Source organism: Physeter macrocephalus, chromosome 17 (genome assembly GCF_002837175.3).
Source record: "Physeter macrocephalus isolate SW-GA chromosome 17, ASM283717v5, whole genome shotgun sequence".
Lineage (NCBI taxonomy): Eukaryota > Metazoa > Chordata > Mammalia > Artiodactyla > Physeteridae > Physeter > Physeter macrocephalus.
Genome location: NC_041230.1, coordinates 374,364 through 391,177, shown reverse-complemented (window position 1 = coordinate 391,177; position 16,814 = coordinate 374,364). Strand labels below are relative to the sequence as shown.

General features: G+C 59.7%; 2 protein-coding genes across 6 annotated transcripts in view; one reads left to right on the top strand and one right to left on the bottom strand.

The window, feature by feature from the left end:
- Positions 1–5,410: 5,410 nt before the first annotated feature.
- Positions 5,411–12,173, bottom strand: EMC10 (ER membrane protein complex subunit 10). Of its 2 annotated transcripts, none has more exons than XM_007104263.4 (7): positions 12,018–12,172; positions 10,630–10,702; positions 9,670–9,779; positions 8,666–8,770; positions 8,172–8,353; positions 7,919–8,012; positions 5,411–6,592 (listed from the first exon to the last, which is right to left on the bottom strand). In XM_007104263.4, exons 1-7 carry the CDS (start codon positions 12,129–12,131, stop codon positions 6,488–6,490), a joined length of 783 nt encoding a protein of 260 aa, XP_007104325.1. In that variant the 5' UTR covers positions 12,132–12,172; the 3' UTR covers positions 5,411–6,487. The 2 variants fall into 2 exon arrangements, with proteins under 2 accessions (XP_007104325.1, XP_028333616.1); XM_028477815.2 differs by lacking the exon at positions 5,411–6,592 and adding an exon at positions 6,775–6,880 and having other exon boundaries at positions 12,018–12,173.
- Positions 12,174–12,236: 63 nt separating this feature from the next.
- The window catches only part of GARIN5A (golgi associated RAB2 interactor 5A), a 7,124-nt gene continuing 2,546 nt past the window's right edge, over positions 12,237–16,814 (top strand). For 2 of the 4 annotated variants that reach the window (XM_024132400.2, XM_028477818.2), the window contains exons 1-4: positions 12,237–12,543; positions 12,719–12,837; positions 13,169–13,299; positions 16,231–16,511. In XM_024132400.2, coding sequence (XP_023988168.1) covers positions 12,474–12,543; positions 12,719–12,837; positions 13,169–13,299; positions 16,231–16,511 — 601 coding nt within the window. In that variant the 5' untranslated portion in view covers positions 12,237–12,473. The remainder of the gene's footprint in view (positions 12,544–12,718; positions 12,838–13,168; positions 13,300–16,230; positions 16,512–16,814) is intronic. The other 2 variants (XM_028477816.1, XM_028477817.1) reach the window with 2 other exon arrangements.

Genomic DNA, 16,814 nt, shown 5'->3' with positions numbered 1-16,814 from the left:
CCTTACTTTCCACTTTTCTCATTTCCTCCGTGTTCCCCGGTCCCTTCTTGCCACCAAGTGCCTCCCCGCGGGCCTCCCTCCACCCTCCCCTCAGCCTGGACCTCCCCCTCCCCTTGGCCTCCAAGGGTGTGTGTGTGCGACACCGGCGGGACCCCTCTCTCCCCCTCCCTCCGTCCTTTGCGCTCTCCTTTCCTCCTCTCCCTCTCCCCGTGCCGTCTCTCACACCCGTCCTCTCTTACACACATACATACACACACTCACTCATTCTCTTCTCATCTTCTTTTTACCGTCTCCCCGCCACCCTCTTCTCTCCCTCGGTCTCTCCTCCCCTCCCTCTCGGGTCTCCCCGAGTCTCTCCCTCTTTCCTCCCCGGCTCTCTGGGCATCTCCGCAGGGCTCACACCCCTTCTCCCTCCGCTTGCTTCTCTCCCGTCTCCTCCCCTCCCTCTCGGGTCTGTCTCCTGAGCGGTCCCCTCCCCCCTTCGCCCCATCTCTTCTCTCCGCCAGCCTCCCTGTCTCCCTCTTTCCTTTCTCCCCCTCCTGTATCTCTGCCCTTGGCCTTCTCTCCTCTCCCGTCTCCCTTCTACTTTCCCTATCTTGTTTCTCCTCCTCTGCCCCTTTCCTTTTTTCTACTCGCTCCCTTCCTCCTCGCCGCTGCAGTTCGCCCCTTTTTCTCTCCTTCGAAACCACCTGCCTCTTCCTCTCCTCCTTCCCCTCCCCTGACCTCAATGCCTCCTCCTCCTCCCTCTCTTCCTTCCGTTTCCTCTTCTGTCCTCTCACCCTCCTGCCCTCCCCTCTGGGCCCCTGGCCGCCCCACCTCTTCTCCCCTGTCCCTCTCCTCTCCCCTCTTTCCTTTTTTCTTCCTCCTCCTCCTCTCTCTCCGTCCGTCTCCCTCCCCGCCCCTCCCCAGCTCTCTTCCCACCTGTCTTTCCCCTGTTTCTCCCCGCTCTGCCCCCTTCTCTCGGGGCCTCCCTGTCTCTGTTTCTCCCATTTCTCTGCCTATTCTCCCCTGAGCGGCCCCCTCTCTCCTCCTCCTATTTTCCCTGCCCTTCCTCTCCCCTCCTCACATCCGTCTCTTCTCTCCTCGCTGAATCTTTCCTTCTCCTCATCCCTCCTCTTTCTCACTCTCCAGTCTCTTTCTAGTCCCCTGCACCTTCTTTCAGTCTCTCTCCTTCTTTCCTCTCTCTCCTCTCCCAATCCGTCATCTCACCTCCTCTGTCTCTGTCTCGGGAGGCCCCTGCCCTGCCCAGCACCCCTCCCCCGCGCGTCCTCGCCCTGAGGGCTCCAGGGGCTCCACTCCCCCTTTCCCTCTCCTGCCCTTGGGGCTCTGAGGTTTCCAAGTCCTGAGCAGATGGCGGGGTCAACCCAGGGAGCCCAGGGCCGGGCTGTCAAGCCACAGTCCCCGAGGTGGAAGGACCTTTGTGACACCCATTTTCTCCCTTTTTTCTGTCTGCCCTGGACTCTGGACACTGCCTGGAGGGATCAGGTCTGCCCCAGGTGCAGGAGGGACGAAACGAGGAACAGGCTCAGAGGCAGGGAGCAGCTGCCTAAAGACCCACAGCACGTAAGTGGCAGGGCCAGGACATGGGGGGGGGGGGGCGCCCTACAAGTGGCTGGGAATCTGCTCCTTCCTGACTCTGCTGAGCCCTGGACTCCGGCCTGAGCTTGGTGAGAGGGGGGCTGCCGCCCTTCTGCTCCGTTCCCCTTCCCAACCCTCCACCATCTTGTCTTCCTCAGGCAGCGCGCAGCACAGCAGCGGCTGGGGGGGGCCTCACACGACCCCACTTCACAGATGAGAAAACAGGCGCCCGGCGTTCCCGAGGACCAGCATCTGCTAAGGCAGAGACTTCATGGGAACCCCAACCTTCCCAAAGGATCGACCGTGCCCCCTCTAGGGCCCTTCTCTCCGCTGAGACGGACCACATGGGCCAGGATGATGCCCCACCTCCCCCAGTACCGCCTGAGAGGCATTCGCAGACTGGCTGTGATCTTCCATCGCCACCTACTGGCGAAGGACAAAACTGCAACCCAGCTCTAATAAACACTGGGAATGACCCCGCCAAAAAAGGACAGTGCCGGGGGTGGCAGAGGGGCTGGGGGAGAATTTGCAAAATTCTGTAAAAATTAAAAACTTTACTCCTAACCAATACATAAACATACTCTGCAAGCTTCCTGGTATGCCAACTTAAATCTCCAGACTTCGTGGGTGTTTTCAAGTCATGCTATGGGCAGGTTCTCCCCTGCACTGCCATGGAAATGCACATGTCGCTGCTTTGGGAAATAACGGAGAGGGGGATTTGGTTTACACAACTTGCTGGAGAGGCCAGTTCTAGGAAGTGGGCCAAGCTGAGCTTGTTTCCTCTGCAGTGACCTTGCTGAACGGAAGTTGGGTGCAAGCAGAGGTGAATGGTTGACAGCCAGAGAGGCCCCAGTGACTAGCCCCTGGTCCTCACCTGGAGTCTCTCTGACGGCCTAAATAAAGAAACCTCTAGAATTGTTTCCAGAAGCTACCTGCTACAATGCACAATTTGGGGGTGGCAAAGATTCTTTAAAAACACTAAAATCAGCCTTACATATTTTTTAAAATGGCTTGTCAAACAACTCTGTTTTAAATACGTCCAAATGACAATATGAAAGCCCAGGCTGGGAGAGAAGTTTCCTCAGTGCCAGGGAACAGGTGACATTTTGTGGGGCAGAGAAGGGCATCCAAGAGGTGAGGCAGGAAATTGGGGAGGGGGGCACTCCTTTCACTGAGCATTTACCTTGCAGGTGGCTCCCGTCTTAGACCAGAGGTCAGGAGGCTAGGGTCGGGGAGCAGGAGGGGGAGAGTGAGGGCTGAGCTCAGTGGGGACAGAGAGAAAGGAATGTGGCAGCAAGAGGAGGGATGGGGCTGTGGAGGGGTGGAGAGGGGGAGAACGGTGCCTGCAGTCTGGCCTGGTGGCATCTCATTGAATCATTCATTGAGGCTGGGGGTGATAATTCATGAGGCTGAGGAGGAGGAAGAGATCAGAAACTAATGGGCCTCAAAGGCCAGGCTGAGGGGCTGGGATTTTGCCCTGACGGCACTGGGGAGCCATGGGAGGGCTGGGAGCAGCGGAGTCGGGGCAGCTCTGGTGTCAGAAAGCCCTCCATGAGGGGGATGGACTGGAGGGGGCACACGGGAGGCCAGGGAGGAGGTACGGGTGGGAGAGGACGAGGCCAGGGCTGGGGCCATGGGGGCAGTGATGAAAGAACAAGGCAGGGAGGAACAGTGGGTAGGGCAGACCAGCACTCTGGTCTGCGAGGCCAGGTAGCTGGAGGCACCACTCACAGGATGGGATTCCTGGGTGGCACCAACTTCCCCGGTGGTCCCCGAGGCACATCCTGGGGAAGGAGCCTTGCGTCAGGAGAACCTGGAGGGGAGTGTGGGCTGGAGACGGGCTTGGGCGCCGCCAGGGAGGAGGGGCTGTTCAGACCCTCCCGTGTGATGGGCGGCAGTGAGACCATCCCCCGGGAGGTCCCCAGCCGGCGGCGCGTCCCGCAGACACACGCGCACGTGTGGGGCATAATGCAGGTACACGGGGATTCCTGCAGCACTGGTCCATGGACAGGGGACCAAAGAAATCCACTCTGAGCCAGCCAGGTGGTGGAACGAGGACGCACTCCACATCAGAGTTGGAAGCCTCTCCAACTTACGTCAGGTGGTGATGGTGGGGGGCTAGGGCAGCATGGTTTTGCAAAACCTATGTACATACACATTTGCTTGTTCCTGGAGGGAGCGGCTCCAGGGCAAGGCACAGGAGCCTGAAAGCTCAGGCTGCCCACCCCCACCCCAGTGAGGGGGCGGGTGTCAGGCTGGGGTGAGCAGAAAGCTCTCTCTTTGGACCCACTGCATCTTCTGAGCTGTGCGCTATATCCCCAGACACCCTGATCAACGAAAAGAAACAGTGACTAAGCTCTCCAGGGATGGGCAACAATTAGATGAGAAGTTTAATCAGAAGAGAGCCCCAGGGAGCCTGCACGAGCTCGGACACTGACCAGAATATGCCACAGGGTAACCCTGCTGGCTTGAGGGCAGTCAAAAAATGTCTAAGAAGAAAAGAATGTGGGACTCCTCTCATGGTCCAGTGGCTAAGCCTCCACACTCCCAATGCAGGGGGCCTGGGTTCGATCCCTGGTCAGGGAACTAGATCCCACATGCCCCAACTAAGAGCTCGAACGCCGCAACTACGCATCCCACGTGTGCAACTAAGACCCAGCACGGCCAAATAAATAATAAATAAATAAAAATAATGTAATTAGATTGACAAAGACCTCAAACCTCGAGCCACTAAAAAATAACAAAATGGGGACTTCCCTGGTGATGAAGTGGTTAAGAATCCGCCTGCCAATGCAGGGGACACGGGTTCAAGCCCTGGTCCAGGAAGATCCCACATGCCGCGGAGCAACTAAGCCCATGCGCCACAACTACTGAGCCTGTGTGCCACAACTACTGAAGCCCGCGCGCCTAGAGCCCATGCTCCGCAACGAGAGGCCACTGCAATGAGAAGCCCGTGCACCGCAATGAAGAGTAGCCCCCGCTCGCCGCAACTAGAGAAAGCCTGCGTGCAGCAACAAAGACCCAATGCAGCCAAAAATAAAAATAAGATAAATAAAATAAATTAATTAAAAAAAAAATACCAAGGCAATGTGAATCAGCGGGAGGCTTTGGGGCTCTCAGGCTGCTTGTCACTGTGCAGAGGGGCGTGGCTGGCCCCCCAGGGAGTGGGCTCTGAGCTCCCAGGGGGCTGCAGGGAAGAGGTGCCACAGGATCAGAGTCCAAGGGCATCAGAGGACAGAGGTGGCACATGGAGGTCTCAGCAATGTCAGATGAATCACAAGAGGAATTCAAAAACACAAATACCGCCATGGAGCAAAGGACAGGAAGAGTTCTCAGAAAATCCCAATAGTACTGCCACACTCCACGGTCACGTGTGCACTTAGGTCATGTGTGCATTTCGTGAGAAAGTCAGTTGGAGGAGAGCGGGCTGAATGAGCTCCACGTCCCTTTCTGGTGGCACACGAAGGACGAGGCCGCTCTCTGGGCAAAGACAGAACCGCAGGAGGAAAGTGGCAAGCACGGGACAGCGAACAACCTTGAACATGTTACTGTTGCTACGAGGCGGGGGAGAGAACACACGTTCCTGTTTGTTGGTGCCTGCACAGACACACTGCGAGGGAAAACAAGTGGACTAAAATGATCACGTGATCAGGGAGACAAGACTCCACTGCCCACCTCGCTCGGTTGTTTTCCCTGTTCACAAAACGTCTCTACTCTGCCTTGGTCTTCTACTTCGGGTCAGGAGTCTGCGGGAAGTCATTCAAACGCACATCAGGGGCAGATCAGCGACAGACCCGCGATGTCGCGCTATTTATAACCACATAAAGCAGGAGGCAAGTTGAACGTTGAACGTTTGGGGGACAGTTTAATAAACTGCTACACACACACCGCGGAGCCTGAGGCAGCTGTTACCATGACAATGGCGGCCATTTTGGTGTTTCTGAATAACACACACGGTGACCAGGGGAATTCAGCAGCGCCGGTACATCCTGACCACCTCTTAGCCAAGTCAACAGTGGCACTGGACTGCTGCAAGTTGTAACTTGCCAAAATGTTTACCTATTTCAATATGTTGCCTTGACAATGTTTTTAAATAGACAAAAGGAGGAGGAGAGATAGATAGCAAGGACCCAGCCAAGTCCCAGGGAAGATACCCAGGCCAGGAAAGGGATTCTATTTACATCATCTGGCCCCTGACTCCACTAAATGTTTGTTTTGACTTTCACCATCACTTCTGCAAGCCTAGAAACCTATGGAGGGCCTGGCATCCTGATGGGAGGAATTCTCAACTCCCACTAAGAGCCGTGGGCCGATACAGACCGAAACAGGGGACAGGGCTGCACGGAGGGATGGAAAGGGGGGCGCCCGTGGCCAGCCCACCCCTGCTCTGTGCCAGCTCTGGGCTGCGAGGAGCCCCAGGGTGCCCTCAAGGGCAGACAGACAGGAGGCTGGTGTCCCAATCCAGTGTCAGACAAGTTAGGGGTATCATCTAACCTGGCCAGGCAGGGCGAGAAGACCACGACAAAGGCACAGAGGCTGGAGAGAACTAGGCATGTTCCCAAACTGCAGGGCCTCAGGGGGTGGAGGGCGGAAAATAGAAGTGAGGTCAGCGCTGGGCCAGGAGCTTGGGCTCTATCCTGTGGCAAAGGGAAGCCTCTGGGGCTACAGCGGGGCCACAGGGGAGGGCGGGGTGCAGCAGGGCCCAGAACCCGCCGCCCTTCCGCCACCAGTAACGCCAAGGCCCAGAGGGAAGGGACTCCGGGGGAGGGGCGCTCTCCTACCCTCATGCGACGGGGAGACAGGAGGGGCCGGCAAATCCTTCCCGTGATGACCAAGGACACGAGCACGCTGGGCAGGAAGGGCGTCCGCTGAACGAAAGAGGACGGGGCACTCACGGGCCCTGGGCCCCTCACCGGCCACCACCTCCGCCGCCGCCGCCGCCCCCGCCCTGGCCCCCGGCGTCCGGTGCTCCCGACATCATGAGGAACAGGACCACGGGAATGATGTACATCCACTGTGAGCCAGACGGACAAACAGGGAGACAGAGAGAAGAGAGGGGAGGATAAGCAGTGTCCGGCCCGGAGTGGGGAAGGCGGGGGCCGGCATGAGGGGAGGCAGTGAGGGAAGGGGGCCCAGGTCCCCTACTCCACTACAGGTTGGGGAAGGGCTGGCGGGGTGCAGGGACGGGGGAGGCGGGAGGGGGCTCGGTCCTCACTCAGGCCTCGTGCGGTGGCGGTGCGAGCCCGGGGGCAGCAGGACGCAGGGCTGTGAGCAACACGGCCCCCCCCAGGATGAGGTGCCACTGAGGAGGGAGGGGGGCGCAGGTCAGGGCCAGTGGCGGCTGTGGCATCCCGCGGCCACCAGGGAGGGCAGAGCCGGGGGTGGGCGAGCTCTCGGCCTCTCTGGGCCTCAGTTTCCCCGCAGCTCGCAGCTCCCGACATCAGGAGCTCCCGGCACACTAACCAAGGCCCCACGGACACGGCGCTCAGCGCAGTCAGGCTCGGCATCCTCCCACCCGAGGCCCCGAGGGCCCAGCCACACACACACAGCTTCCACTGTCCCCTGCCCTTGCCTGGGGTGGGACCACCTCCTCCAGCCCCAGCGCCCCCAGCGCCCCCAGCGCCCCCAGCGCCCAGGGCCCTGGGCCTCAAGAGCTGCTCTAGCAGCACAGGCTCACCCTCAGCTGCCAGCTCCCAGCCTCCCGGGCACCTCCCAGCACAGCCCCTCCCCTCCCCTCCCCTCCCCTCCCCGCCCCGCCCCACCCCACCCCACCCCCGCCTGGCCGGCGGAGCCCACCCGCTCCCTCCTTTCCAAACCTCCCGTTCCTTCGAGGTCTCTGCCGTGTGCCCCCGACGCCCCAGCCTCACAGCCTGGTTCAGGCCTCATCCCCTCTCCCAGACCTTGGTCCCAGCCTCCTCCAAGCTCGGAGGCCGCCCCTCCCTTGACCACGCCCCCCTCACTGCACTCCCGCCCAACCGGCAAGCCTGACTGCCAGTGCAGTGTCGCCCCCAGCCCGGGCACGCGAGGGGCTGTCCCCAGTTCCCCTCACTGCCCCGCTTCGGGCCGGCCACTGGCTGAGCCCGGATGCCCCTCGAGCACCACCGCAAGCGGACAGCGGCAGGGGCAGCGTGCGGGCTCCAGTCCTCAGCCCTCGGTCCAGGCCTCGGCTCAGGCCGGGGGCCAGGAGGACGCGCACAGAGACGCCGGCGGAGGCAAGCAGGCCCTCCACACAGGAGGCCCAGCGGAGCGCCGTGGGCGAGGGGAGCAGGGCAGGGGGGCTCAGGATGGGAGCGGGGGAGCCGGTGGGGAAGGGGCCGGGGGCGGGCAGAACCCCACTCACATATTTCGCGAAAAAGGACTTCTGCTCCTGGGGGTTCTTGGCCTTCTGGGCCTGCTCCATCTCCAAGCGCTCGATGAAGGCTGCTGTCTCGGGCCTGCGGGGTGGGGGCAGAAGGAGGAGAGGGGATGAGGGGCCGGGTGACCCCAGCAGCACGGAAGGGTTGTGGGGGGCAGGGCCGGAGTGAGAGGCAGTGGAAGGCCGGTCCAGCAGAGACAGGGCTGGCTCTGCCCGCCGCCCCGCACCCGCTCCTCACCCTGGCGCCGGGACCGGCGGCTGCAGCTGCACTGAGGTGTTGAACAGCTCCAGGTCCACGTCCTCCACCTCATGGCCCCGGCAGCCCGCAGGGTACGTCACCACCGATACCCCCACCACGTTGCCGGCCACGTCCACGTGCAGGGTCAGCTGGTCCGAGAGGTGCGACTCTACCAGGGAGCACTGAGGGAGGAGAGGAGGGGGTGAGAGGAGGGAGGCCGGCAGGGGCTGCTGCCCAAGCCTCCTTCCCCACCCCACAGGGCCCACGAAGCATCTTTCAAAGCCCTCCACGGCCCCCTGCCAACCTCCAGCAGAAGCAACGGTCTCCCCAGGGCCCACCAACTGGACTGTCCCCCTCCTCCAGCCCGGGAGACGCTTGAGGGCAAGGCCAGGTCCTTAAATGCTGGAGCACGAACAGTGGCGGCCAAAGGGTAGAACCCAGGCTAGAGCGGGTGGGCAAAGCAAGGATGGGGGCTGACCTCATCACCTACTCACCGCGGGGACAAAGGAGGAGACGTAGCCACCAGCTTCTGGGCCGTCAGGGGCCCCAGGCCGCCGTGGAATCCGGACACGGTACAGGCCATTCAGCGCTGCCACATCCTGCAGGGCAGAGAGGGGAGGGTGGCAGTGAGAGGGACAGTGCCCAGCCCCCACCTGGTCTGGACACCCACTGGGCCCACAGCCAGGAAGGCCCTTCCCCAGTCTCGCCCAGCCAGCATTCCCCACTCCCTGGCCTGGCCAAGCCCAAGACTCTTCCCACTGGGTGCCCCACCCGGGGGGAGACCACCACCAGCCCAGCGACAGAGTAAGTCCCGAGGACACTTCCCGCAGGTCTGGGTCCAGCGCCACACCCGAACTCCCCGGTTATATGAGCAGCTAGCTCTCTCCGTGGGCGACTGTAACAGGAATCACGTGGGCACCACGCAGGAAGGCTGGCCAGGGCGGGCCTCAGCCTGATCTCTCCCACAGCGCTGGCACCACAGGCCCACAGCCGCCCAGCATAAAGCCTGCGTCCCCAGCTTCCCCTGCAGCTCCAACTGGCCAAAGGGACGGAGTGGAAGCGGGCTGCGGCAGCTTTCCCGAGCCCTCCCCCAGAGCCGGCTGCCCGCTCTGGCCCTCCCCCTTCCCTTCCTCCACCTTGCTGCCTGGAACTCCCCCCGCCCCGCCAGCCCCACACCGTCCCTAGGGAGGACCCAGGCGGGCCTGGGGGGAACCCAGCCCTCCAGGAGGCCACAAAGCAGGGCGACGGGAGAGGTAACGTTCTGCTGCTTAACCACGGCTACCGTGGGAATCCCTTTCTCCTCACAAGCAAATCTTGCACTAAGTGTGAAGCATCTTGGCTGAATCTAGAAGAGCGGGAGGCGCTGACTGTATGAAAACCGTGGGGAAGAGGGTGTGCTGCGCAGAGGAAACGGCTCAGGCAGAGGCCCCAAAGTACACGTGCTGTGCTCTGAGGCACGTGCCCCCAGCCCCAGCAGAGCCGGGGGTCCCGTCCTCACCCGGAGCTGGCCCCGCTCCTCCTCGCTGAGCTGCCGCTGCGACAAAGACAAGGTGCCATCTTGCTGGTTCCAGAGCAGCGAGCCCCGCTTCCGGAAGTGGGCACTATCATCTGTGGGGGAGCCTGGACGTCAACCCTCGCAGCGACCAGGTCGCTTCCCCATCCCGAGCCCCCATTTTCCCACCTAAAAACTGGGGACAGCCCCACGTGTCTCTGAAGCCCTGCCTCTGCCTTGCCAGGTGACCCAGGGTCGCTCACGTGACTTAAGTGGGCCTCAGTTTCCCCAGCTGCGGAATACAGGGGCTGCAGAGCTCGGGAGCTCCCAACCACCGGGCTTTCTTGGGCAGATGCCAGGGTTTGACTGGGGAGGTCTGCAGAGGGTCCGAGCTTCAGTGTTTAAAACAGGTGCCCCCAGAGCTTGGGGCCTCAGACTCGATTATGAACCCCTGGGCCACACTGGCATCTACGCTCTGGGAGTCTGGATGCCTGAAATGTGGCAGTTTAAGCTGGGCTTTAGAAAAGGTCCCACCTCTACCATTCACTTGTAAAAGGACCTTGTCTGGTATCCCTCTGCGCCTCAGTTTCCTCTTCTGGAAAATGGGGCTATCCCTAACACCTCCTATTTTGCGTGACTATTCTGAGGATGTCTGAGTTAATACAGATGTTTGAGTGAATACATCTAACCAGTAGGGCAGGGCATGGGGCAACTGATCAAAGCCTGCTCTGAGGTTATTACTGCCATACTGACCTTTCTGAAACTGGCATTTGTCTTACAGGAATGGGAGTAGTCAAAGACAGAGCTTCTGTTCTCTGCCGCCCCCCACCTCCCCAGTGTAATGCAAACACACTCCCAAGTGCAAAGCTGTAAGTGAATGGATGGCGTGTCTCACGCTGAGCGGCACCCGAGTTCCCGACACAGGGCACTGGGTAAGTGTCCAGGTCAGGACGTTGCTGGACTCACCGATCTCAAATGAGTGCTCCAGCAGCAGCCCCACGGCGCCGCAGCCCTCGCCCTCTCGACCTTCCGCCCCCGCCTGCAGGTGATAGAGAGGGCCCCAGGTAAGGACCATCAGAGCCCTCAGTCCGGCAGGGCCCGCGGACCCCAGGACAGACAGACCCGCAGGCTGCGGCAGGAGCCTTATTTTCGTACCCATATTCCAAACACTGACGCTTGCCCACTATTCCACCGGGAACCGCCCATTTCATGAAAATTCATGATCTGGACGGGCCAGAGAAAACCAGAGCTTGCAAAGTAGCGGAACCTCGTTTCCAAGGCAACTATCTCCAAGTCACTTTCACACCTAGCATCATAACTATTCATGAGTTAAAAGGCATCTTTCCCAAGCTAATATACAAGTGACCTCGTTTTCACCTTAACAGCCCCAATAGCCACGATGCCGCCCGAGTTCCACCCCTCTCAAGCACATTCAAGATTCCATGCCTTCCTTTTCTCCAACTCTCCACATCTCTCCTAACTCTGCATCCTCCTCTCTACGCCCTCAAGCCTGCGCTACCTCGTTCCAGATTTTAATCCGCGAGCTCAAGATCCCGCCCTCCTCATGCATATTCGGGAGACGGAACTCCCCCGAGAGCCCCCACCCCCACCCCGCCTCTTTAATTTTAGCCACCCCGACGTCTGATTTGCCAAGATTCCACCCGGGCCACACCTCCTCTAACATATTCATGCCTGCGGATCCCTAGCGTCCGAATGTTAACGAAGTTCTCGCCCCAACCTTATCTTTCGGTGCAGCCTCGTTGTCACCGCACCCAACGCCCAGGTGCCAAAGTCCCATCCCAAAATGGGATTAGGGATCCCCTTAGGCCCATCCATAAGAAAAACTAAGGCCCAGAGAGGGGATGGCAAAATCCCATAAGGAGCCCCGTATTCACGGGGCTCCAATATTTAGCCCCATATTCACGAGCTAAAGCCTTCCTAACTAGCCTCTCGCTTTCTCCCAGTTGTGCGGCCTCATGCATGCGCAGAACTGCAGCCTCGCTTTCCACGGTTTTGTTTTGTTTTTTTATTTTCGGTACGCGGGCCTCTCACCGCTGCGGCCTCTCCCGCTGCGGAGCACAGGCTCCGGACGCGCAGGCCCAGCGGCCATGGCTCACGGGCCCAGCCGCTCCGCGGCATGTGGGATCTTCCCGGACCGGGGCACGAACCCGCGTCCCCTGCATCGGCAGGCGGACTCTCAACCACTGCGCCACCAGGGAAGCCCTCCACGGTTCTTTTACCTCGTCTTCCCTCTCGGTCCTGTGCAACTTGGTTCCCCCCTTAACCGACCTAAAGGCCCGAGACCCACGATTTCCGTCAACCCCGCCCTGTGTGCACAGCGAATAAGCACTCACCCCCCGCACAGCGGCCCCGGACCGGCAACCACTACCCCGCGCCCGGCTGGGGGCTGCTGCCGCCATCAGCAAGAGCAGGAGCAGCCGAGTCGCCCCAGCGCCGGGCGCGGCCATTTTGGCCCCTTCCCACCAGCCAAGGGGCTGGAGTTAGCCGGGGGCCGCGGAGCACGCCGGGAGGAACGGCCCGCATCCCGTCGCCCGTGCGCCTGCGCGGACTCTTTGCGTCTGCGCACTAGCGACCGCCCGCTACCGGGGCCTGACGTCACGGGGCGGGCGCCGCTCCATCCGGGCCTCCGGGCACCGCCCCTTGGGTGACGCCACAATCGCGGACGTCTCCTCCGTGACGCAGTCAAACCCGGTCCATAGCATTGTGACGTCACAGAGCCCGGGGCCCCCGCCCTTCCGTTTTCTCCGTGGGCACCTCCCTCCGCTCCCCCCAAGGGGCGGGGCGTTGCGATGAAACGGGGGCATGAGCCTAAGCAGGCCCCTGGTGGAGCAGGTGAGGCGGGACCAGGTGGGATGGCAGGTGAGAGGTGGAGCCGGGCCTGGAGGGGTTGGACCAGGTGAGGGAACCAGGTGAGGGATGGAGCCTGCGATACGGAGACGGGTAGCCGGGAACTCTCTACCCTCAGCGCGGGGCTGACCCGGGGACCTTGGCCCAGCCTCCTGGAACAGACCTGCGAACTTTGCCGCCCATGTAGAACGCCCCCTGGTTCCAGCCTGTCCCACGCGCCGGCCGGGACGGCTCCAACGCCACCTCCTGAGCGGCGAGTTCGACCAGCTGCGGGATTTACCCATCTTTGAGAGCAACTTCGTGCAGGTGTGGAGCCCCAGGGCCCTCCGAGCCCAAGCCTGAGCCCCGGCCTCCTGACTTGGGGAACCTCTGTTTGCCCTATTTCTGATCACTCCCTCTAATGCCCACCTCTTGAAATTCCCGCTTCCCTATGAGCCCTGGCTTTTGATTCCCTCGGTCCATTTTCCCTGACTTCATACCCATATGACTCTTGACCCTTGACCCCAGGATCTCTGATCCCCGTCTTGGTGGTTAACTTACTTGGTTCCTGACCCTTAACCCTACCAAAATTCCTGATCCCTTCCCAATCCCGCCCCCCATCTATCTGACTTCTAACCTTTGACCTCCCCGGCCCCAGGTGACCCGGTTAGGAGAAGTTGCCAACAAGGTCACCATGGGGGTGGCAGCCTCCAGTCCAGCCCTGGAACTCCCAGACCTGTTGCTTCTGGCGGGCCCTGCCAAGGAGAACGGATGCCTGCAGCTCTTCGGGTGACTGCCCCCACCCCAGCCTAGACCTCCTTCCTCCCCAGCTCTGGGCATCCTAGGCCCTCTGCAGCACCTCCTTTCACCCATACGACCTCCAGGGCCAGGAGCCATGGATGGCTGCTAGCCTTCTCTGGGCTACTGTCCATCCAGGAGAACAAGGACAGGGCCATCCACAGGGGCCAGGAATCAGGGATAGATAGACATGAGGGGGACTGTCCTCAGCTACACCCTGGCAGGGATCAGGAGAATGACCATTTATGCAGCACTTCCTGCATGCCAGGCGTCCCCTTGACCATACACATAATCTCTTCTCTGACCTCCTACTGTCATGTGGTGGGGCCCCTTAGGCCCATCCATAAGAAAAACTGAGGCCCAGAGAGGGGAGCCACTTGCCCAGGGGCCCACAGTGGGTCAGGGGTGGCCTGGGATCAGAACCTTGGGCTCCTCAGGATTGCTGACCTCACGATTCTGGAGCTCCTGGGCCACACTCCACACTGCCCCTTCGGGTCTTTGTTTTTTTCGTTGAAAAAGTAATGCAAATACACTCCAAGGTACAAAACACACATAGCACAAAATATACCTTTCTTCCATCCTCGGCTCCTGTTTCCAACTCCAGCTGCAAATACCAAGACATTAACAGGCATAGGGTATATTTCCGGAAACATTCTGCTGGTGGCTTTCACTTTTTTGGCTACATCTCACAGTTAATGAAAGAAAGGGGGACGGGGGAAGGGAGGGAAGGAAGGAAGGAAGGATGGAGTCACATTGTCACATACACACACATGCACACACAATCCTTCGTCTGCAATTTTGGATGTAACTCATTTGGTGGTAGAATCTGCTTCTGACCTGAACAAATTTGATGCCACTTACAGCCTTTATTTGTCGCCCCCCCGAATAAGTTTGAAACATTTCACAAAGCAGTATTCTGATGCCGGAACCTTGTGCTGGGACATTCTCTACCATCTTCCTTTTCTTTTCAATGCTAATTGTATCCCACCCTATGAGTCACACCCTGCAGTTGGAAGGATGCTAAGGATGGTGCTGAGAGGGGGGCTTTGACCCTCATCATCTCCTTCAGCACTCTCCCCTCCCAGCCCCAGAGAAAACATACCATTTATGTAACATCATTGAGCTTGCTCTGCCAACTCAGCCTCAAGACACATCCCCCAGCCCCTCACTTCTAACCAGCTTCCAGCCCTTAGTGATTTTGTGCCAGTGCACACACATCTGTTTTTGGACACACACAATTCAACAAACTCCGTCCCCTTGGACACCTAGCTTGCATCCAGCCTCTTGCTGTGATGATGTAATAGGGAATGTCCTTGAACGAATGGCCGCCTTCAGACGGCCTGGTTTCAAATCCCGGCTTCACCTCTTCTTCGCTGTCTTTGGCCAAGTTTCCTACCCATCTGGGCCTCAGTTTCCTCATCGGCGACATGAGGATAAGAGGAGAGCCCACTTTCCAGGGCTGTCAGGGGATAAACTAAGTAAATGTCTGTAAAACTCTTGGAACAGCACCTGGCACAAAGTATGCGCTCTGGAAATGTCAGCTGTTATTCTTCCATTTGGGGAACATACTAATAGATCGAGTTGCCTGCTGAGGGACTCTGATGTGTCCTGTGCCTTGGGCAGTGTGGCAGGCAGGGGACCTCCATGTGCTCAGCTGCGAGGGTGTCTGTGAGGCCTGTTTCTAGAGGTAGTCTTGCAGGGCCTGAGGGGGGTGGTATGTGGCTACCCAGTGTTGTTAAGAACGTGGGTAAGACTTGGGTTCAAATCCCTGCTGTGTGATCTGGGCCAAGTTACCCATCCTGTCTGGATTGTTTCCTCCACTGCCTTGTTGGACCTTGAATTAGGCTGGGGGCCTGAGCAATTCCTTTATTCAGATACTCCACAGGCATTCACTCAGCACTGACCATGGGTCAGCTCTGGGTACTACGGAAGCAGCACTGAACAAAACAGGACCCAAAATCTCTGCCCGCAAGCTCACCTTCTACTAGGAAAGCAGACAGAATAGATGTCAATTTGTCCAGTGGGTGAGGTCTGTGGAGACAGATGGGGCATGGGGAGGTCTGCAAGGGCGAGTGTGGTTGTATATAGGCCAGAGATTGTAAACAGATCTTCTCTAAGAGAGGAAGGGGCCAAGCTTATGGGGATGGCTGGAGGATGACAGAGGGAACGGCCTGTGCAAAGGTCCTGAGGTAGGACCAAGCCTGGCAGGTATTTATGGGACAGTGAGACCAGTATGGCTGGAGCCGAGTAAGCGAGGAGAGTGGGTGGGAGGGGAGGGCAGCGAGGGAACAAAGGGGGCAGATCCCGCAGGGCCTTGTAGTCAAGGCGAGGACTCTTCCTCTGAGCCACGGGAGGGATTTGAGCTAATGCGGTTGTTGATTGGCGCCCTCTGGCGGCCGCATGGGAACAGACTGGGGGTGAAGGCGGGAAGTTACGGTGGCTGGACGGCGGGGGTCGGGGGCGGCTGGTGGAGGGACTTAGAAATCGTCGTACTGTGACTACATTTTAACGGTGGAGCCATCAGGATTTGGTAGGATTGGCTAAGAATGTGAAAAAGTCGACTCCCACGGTTTCTGACTGAGCAAGTGGGAGGATGTAGTTAAGATGGGGAAGACGAAGAGGAGCAGCTTTGGGGTTGGGAGAAGGTCAGGAATTTGGCTGTTGGACATTTTATGTGTCCGATGTCGTTGCAACATACAAATGGAAATTTCAAGTAGGCAGCAATCTGAGTTTCGCGTTTAGGAGGGAGGACCGGCGGGAGACACGGATGGGCTCTGTGTATGGAAAAAAACTGGGGATGGATAAAATGCAAGAGGCAGAGAAAGTGGAAAAGGATCCTTCCCGGCGGGGAGAGGGGCGCTGGGGTGGGCGCTGCGGAGCCGGGGAGGATCAGACGCTGAGGCCGCCCCTTCCGCCCGCCAGGCTGTTCCCCTTGCAGTTCGTCCAGCTCTTCGTCCACGACGAAAGCCGCTGGCAACTCAAGGTCAAGTTCCGCACCGGCCGCGCCTTCTACCTGCAGCTGCGGGCCGCGCCGGAAACCCGCAACCGCGAGTTCGGCCAGTGGGTGCGGCTGCTCTACCGCCTGCGCTTCCATTCGGCCCAGGGAGCCGTACCCTTCACGCAGGAGTACTCGGCGCTGGAGGACGACGAGGAGGAAGACGAGGACGAGGATCTGACCGAGCAGGAGGAAGTGAGCGGAGGAGGTGAGCGGAGGAGGGCGGGGCTGCAAGGACGGGGGAGAGGGACATGGGCGGGGCTGGGGGCGGGACTCCTGGGTCTGAGGGGGGAGGGGCTGGGGGCCTGGACTCCTGGGTCTGAGGGAGGAGGGCCTGGGACCTGGATGCCTGTGTCTGAGAGTGGAGGTGACCAGGAGCCCAGACTCCTAAGTCCTGACAGGCTGTGGCATCTGCACCCAGAGGACAGGAGGCTCTCAAAAACAGGGCAAGGTCTGCAGGACGTTGGCGCACCAGCGAAGGTGGTGATGGTTTCCTAACTGGGCATCCCCC

Bases quoted from the DNA above. Each gene is read 5' to 3' on its own strand.
- EMC10 (XM_007104263.4), bottom strand. From the start codon at position 12,131: ATGGCCGCGCCCGGCGCTGGGGCGACTCGGCTGCTCCTGCTCTTGCTG. The intron at 9,780-10,629 runs GTGAGTCCAGCA...GCTCCCCCACAG, and splicing joins GGAGCACTCATTTGAGATCG to ATGATAGTGCCCACTTCCGG. The intron at 8,354-8,665 runs GTGAGTAGGTGA...CTCCTCCCTCAG, and splicing joins TCTCCTCCTTTGTCCCCGCG to TGCTCCCTGGTAGAGTCGCA.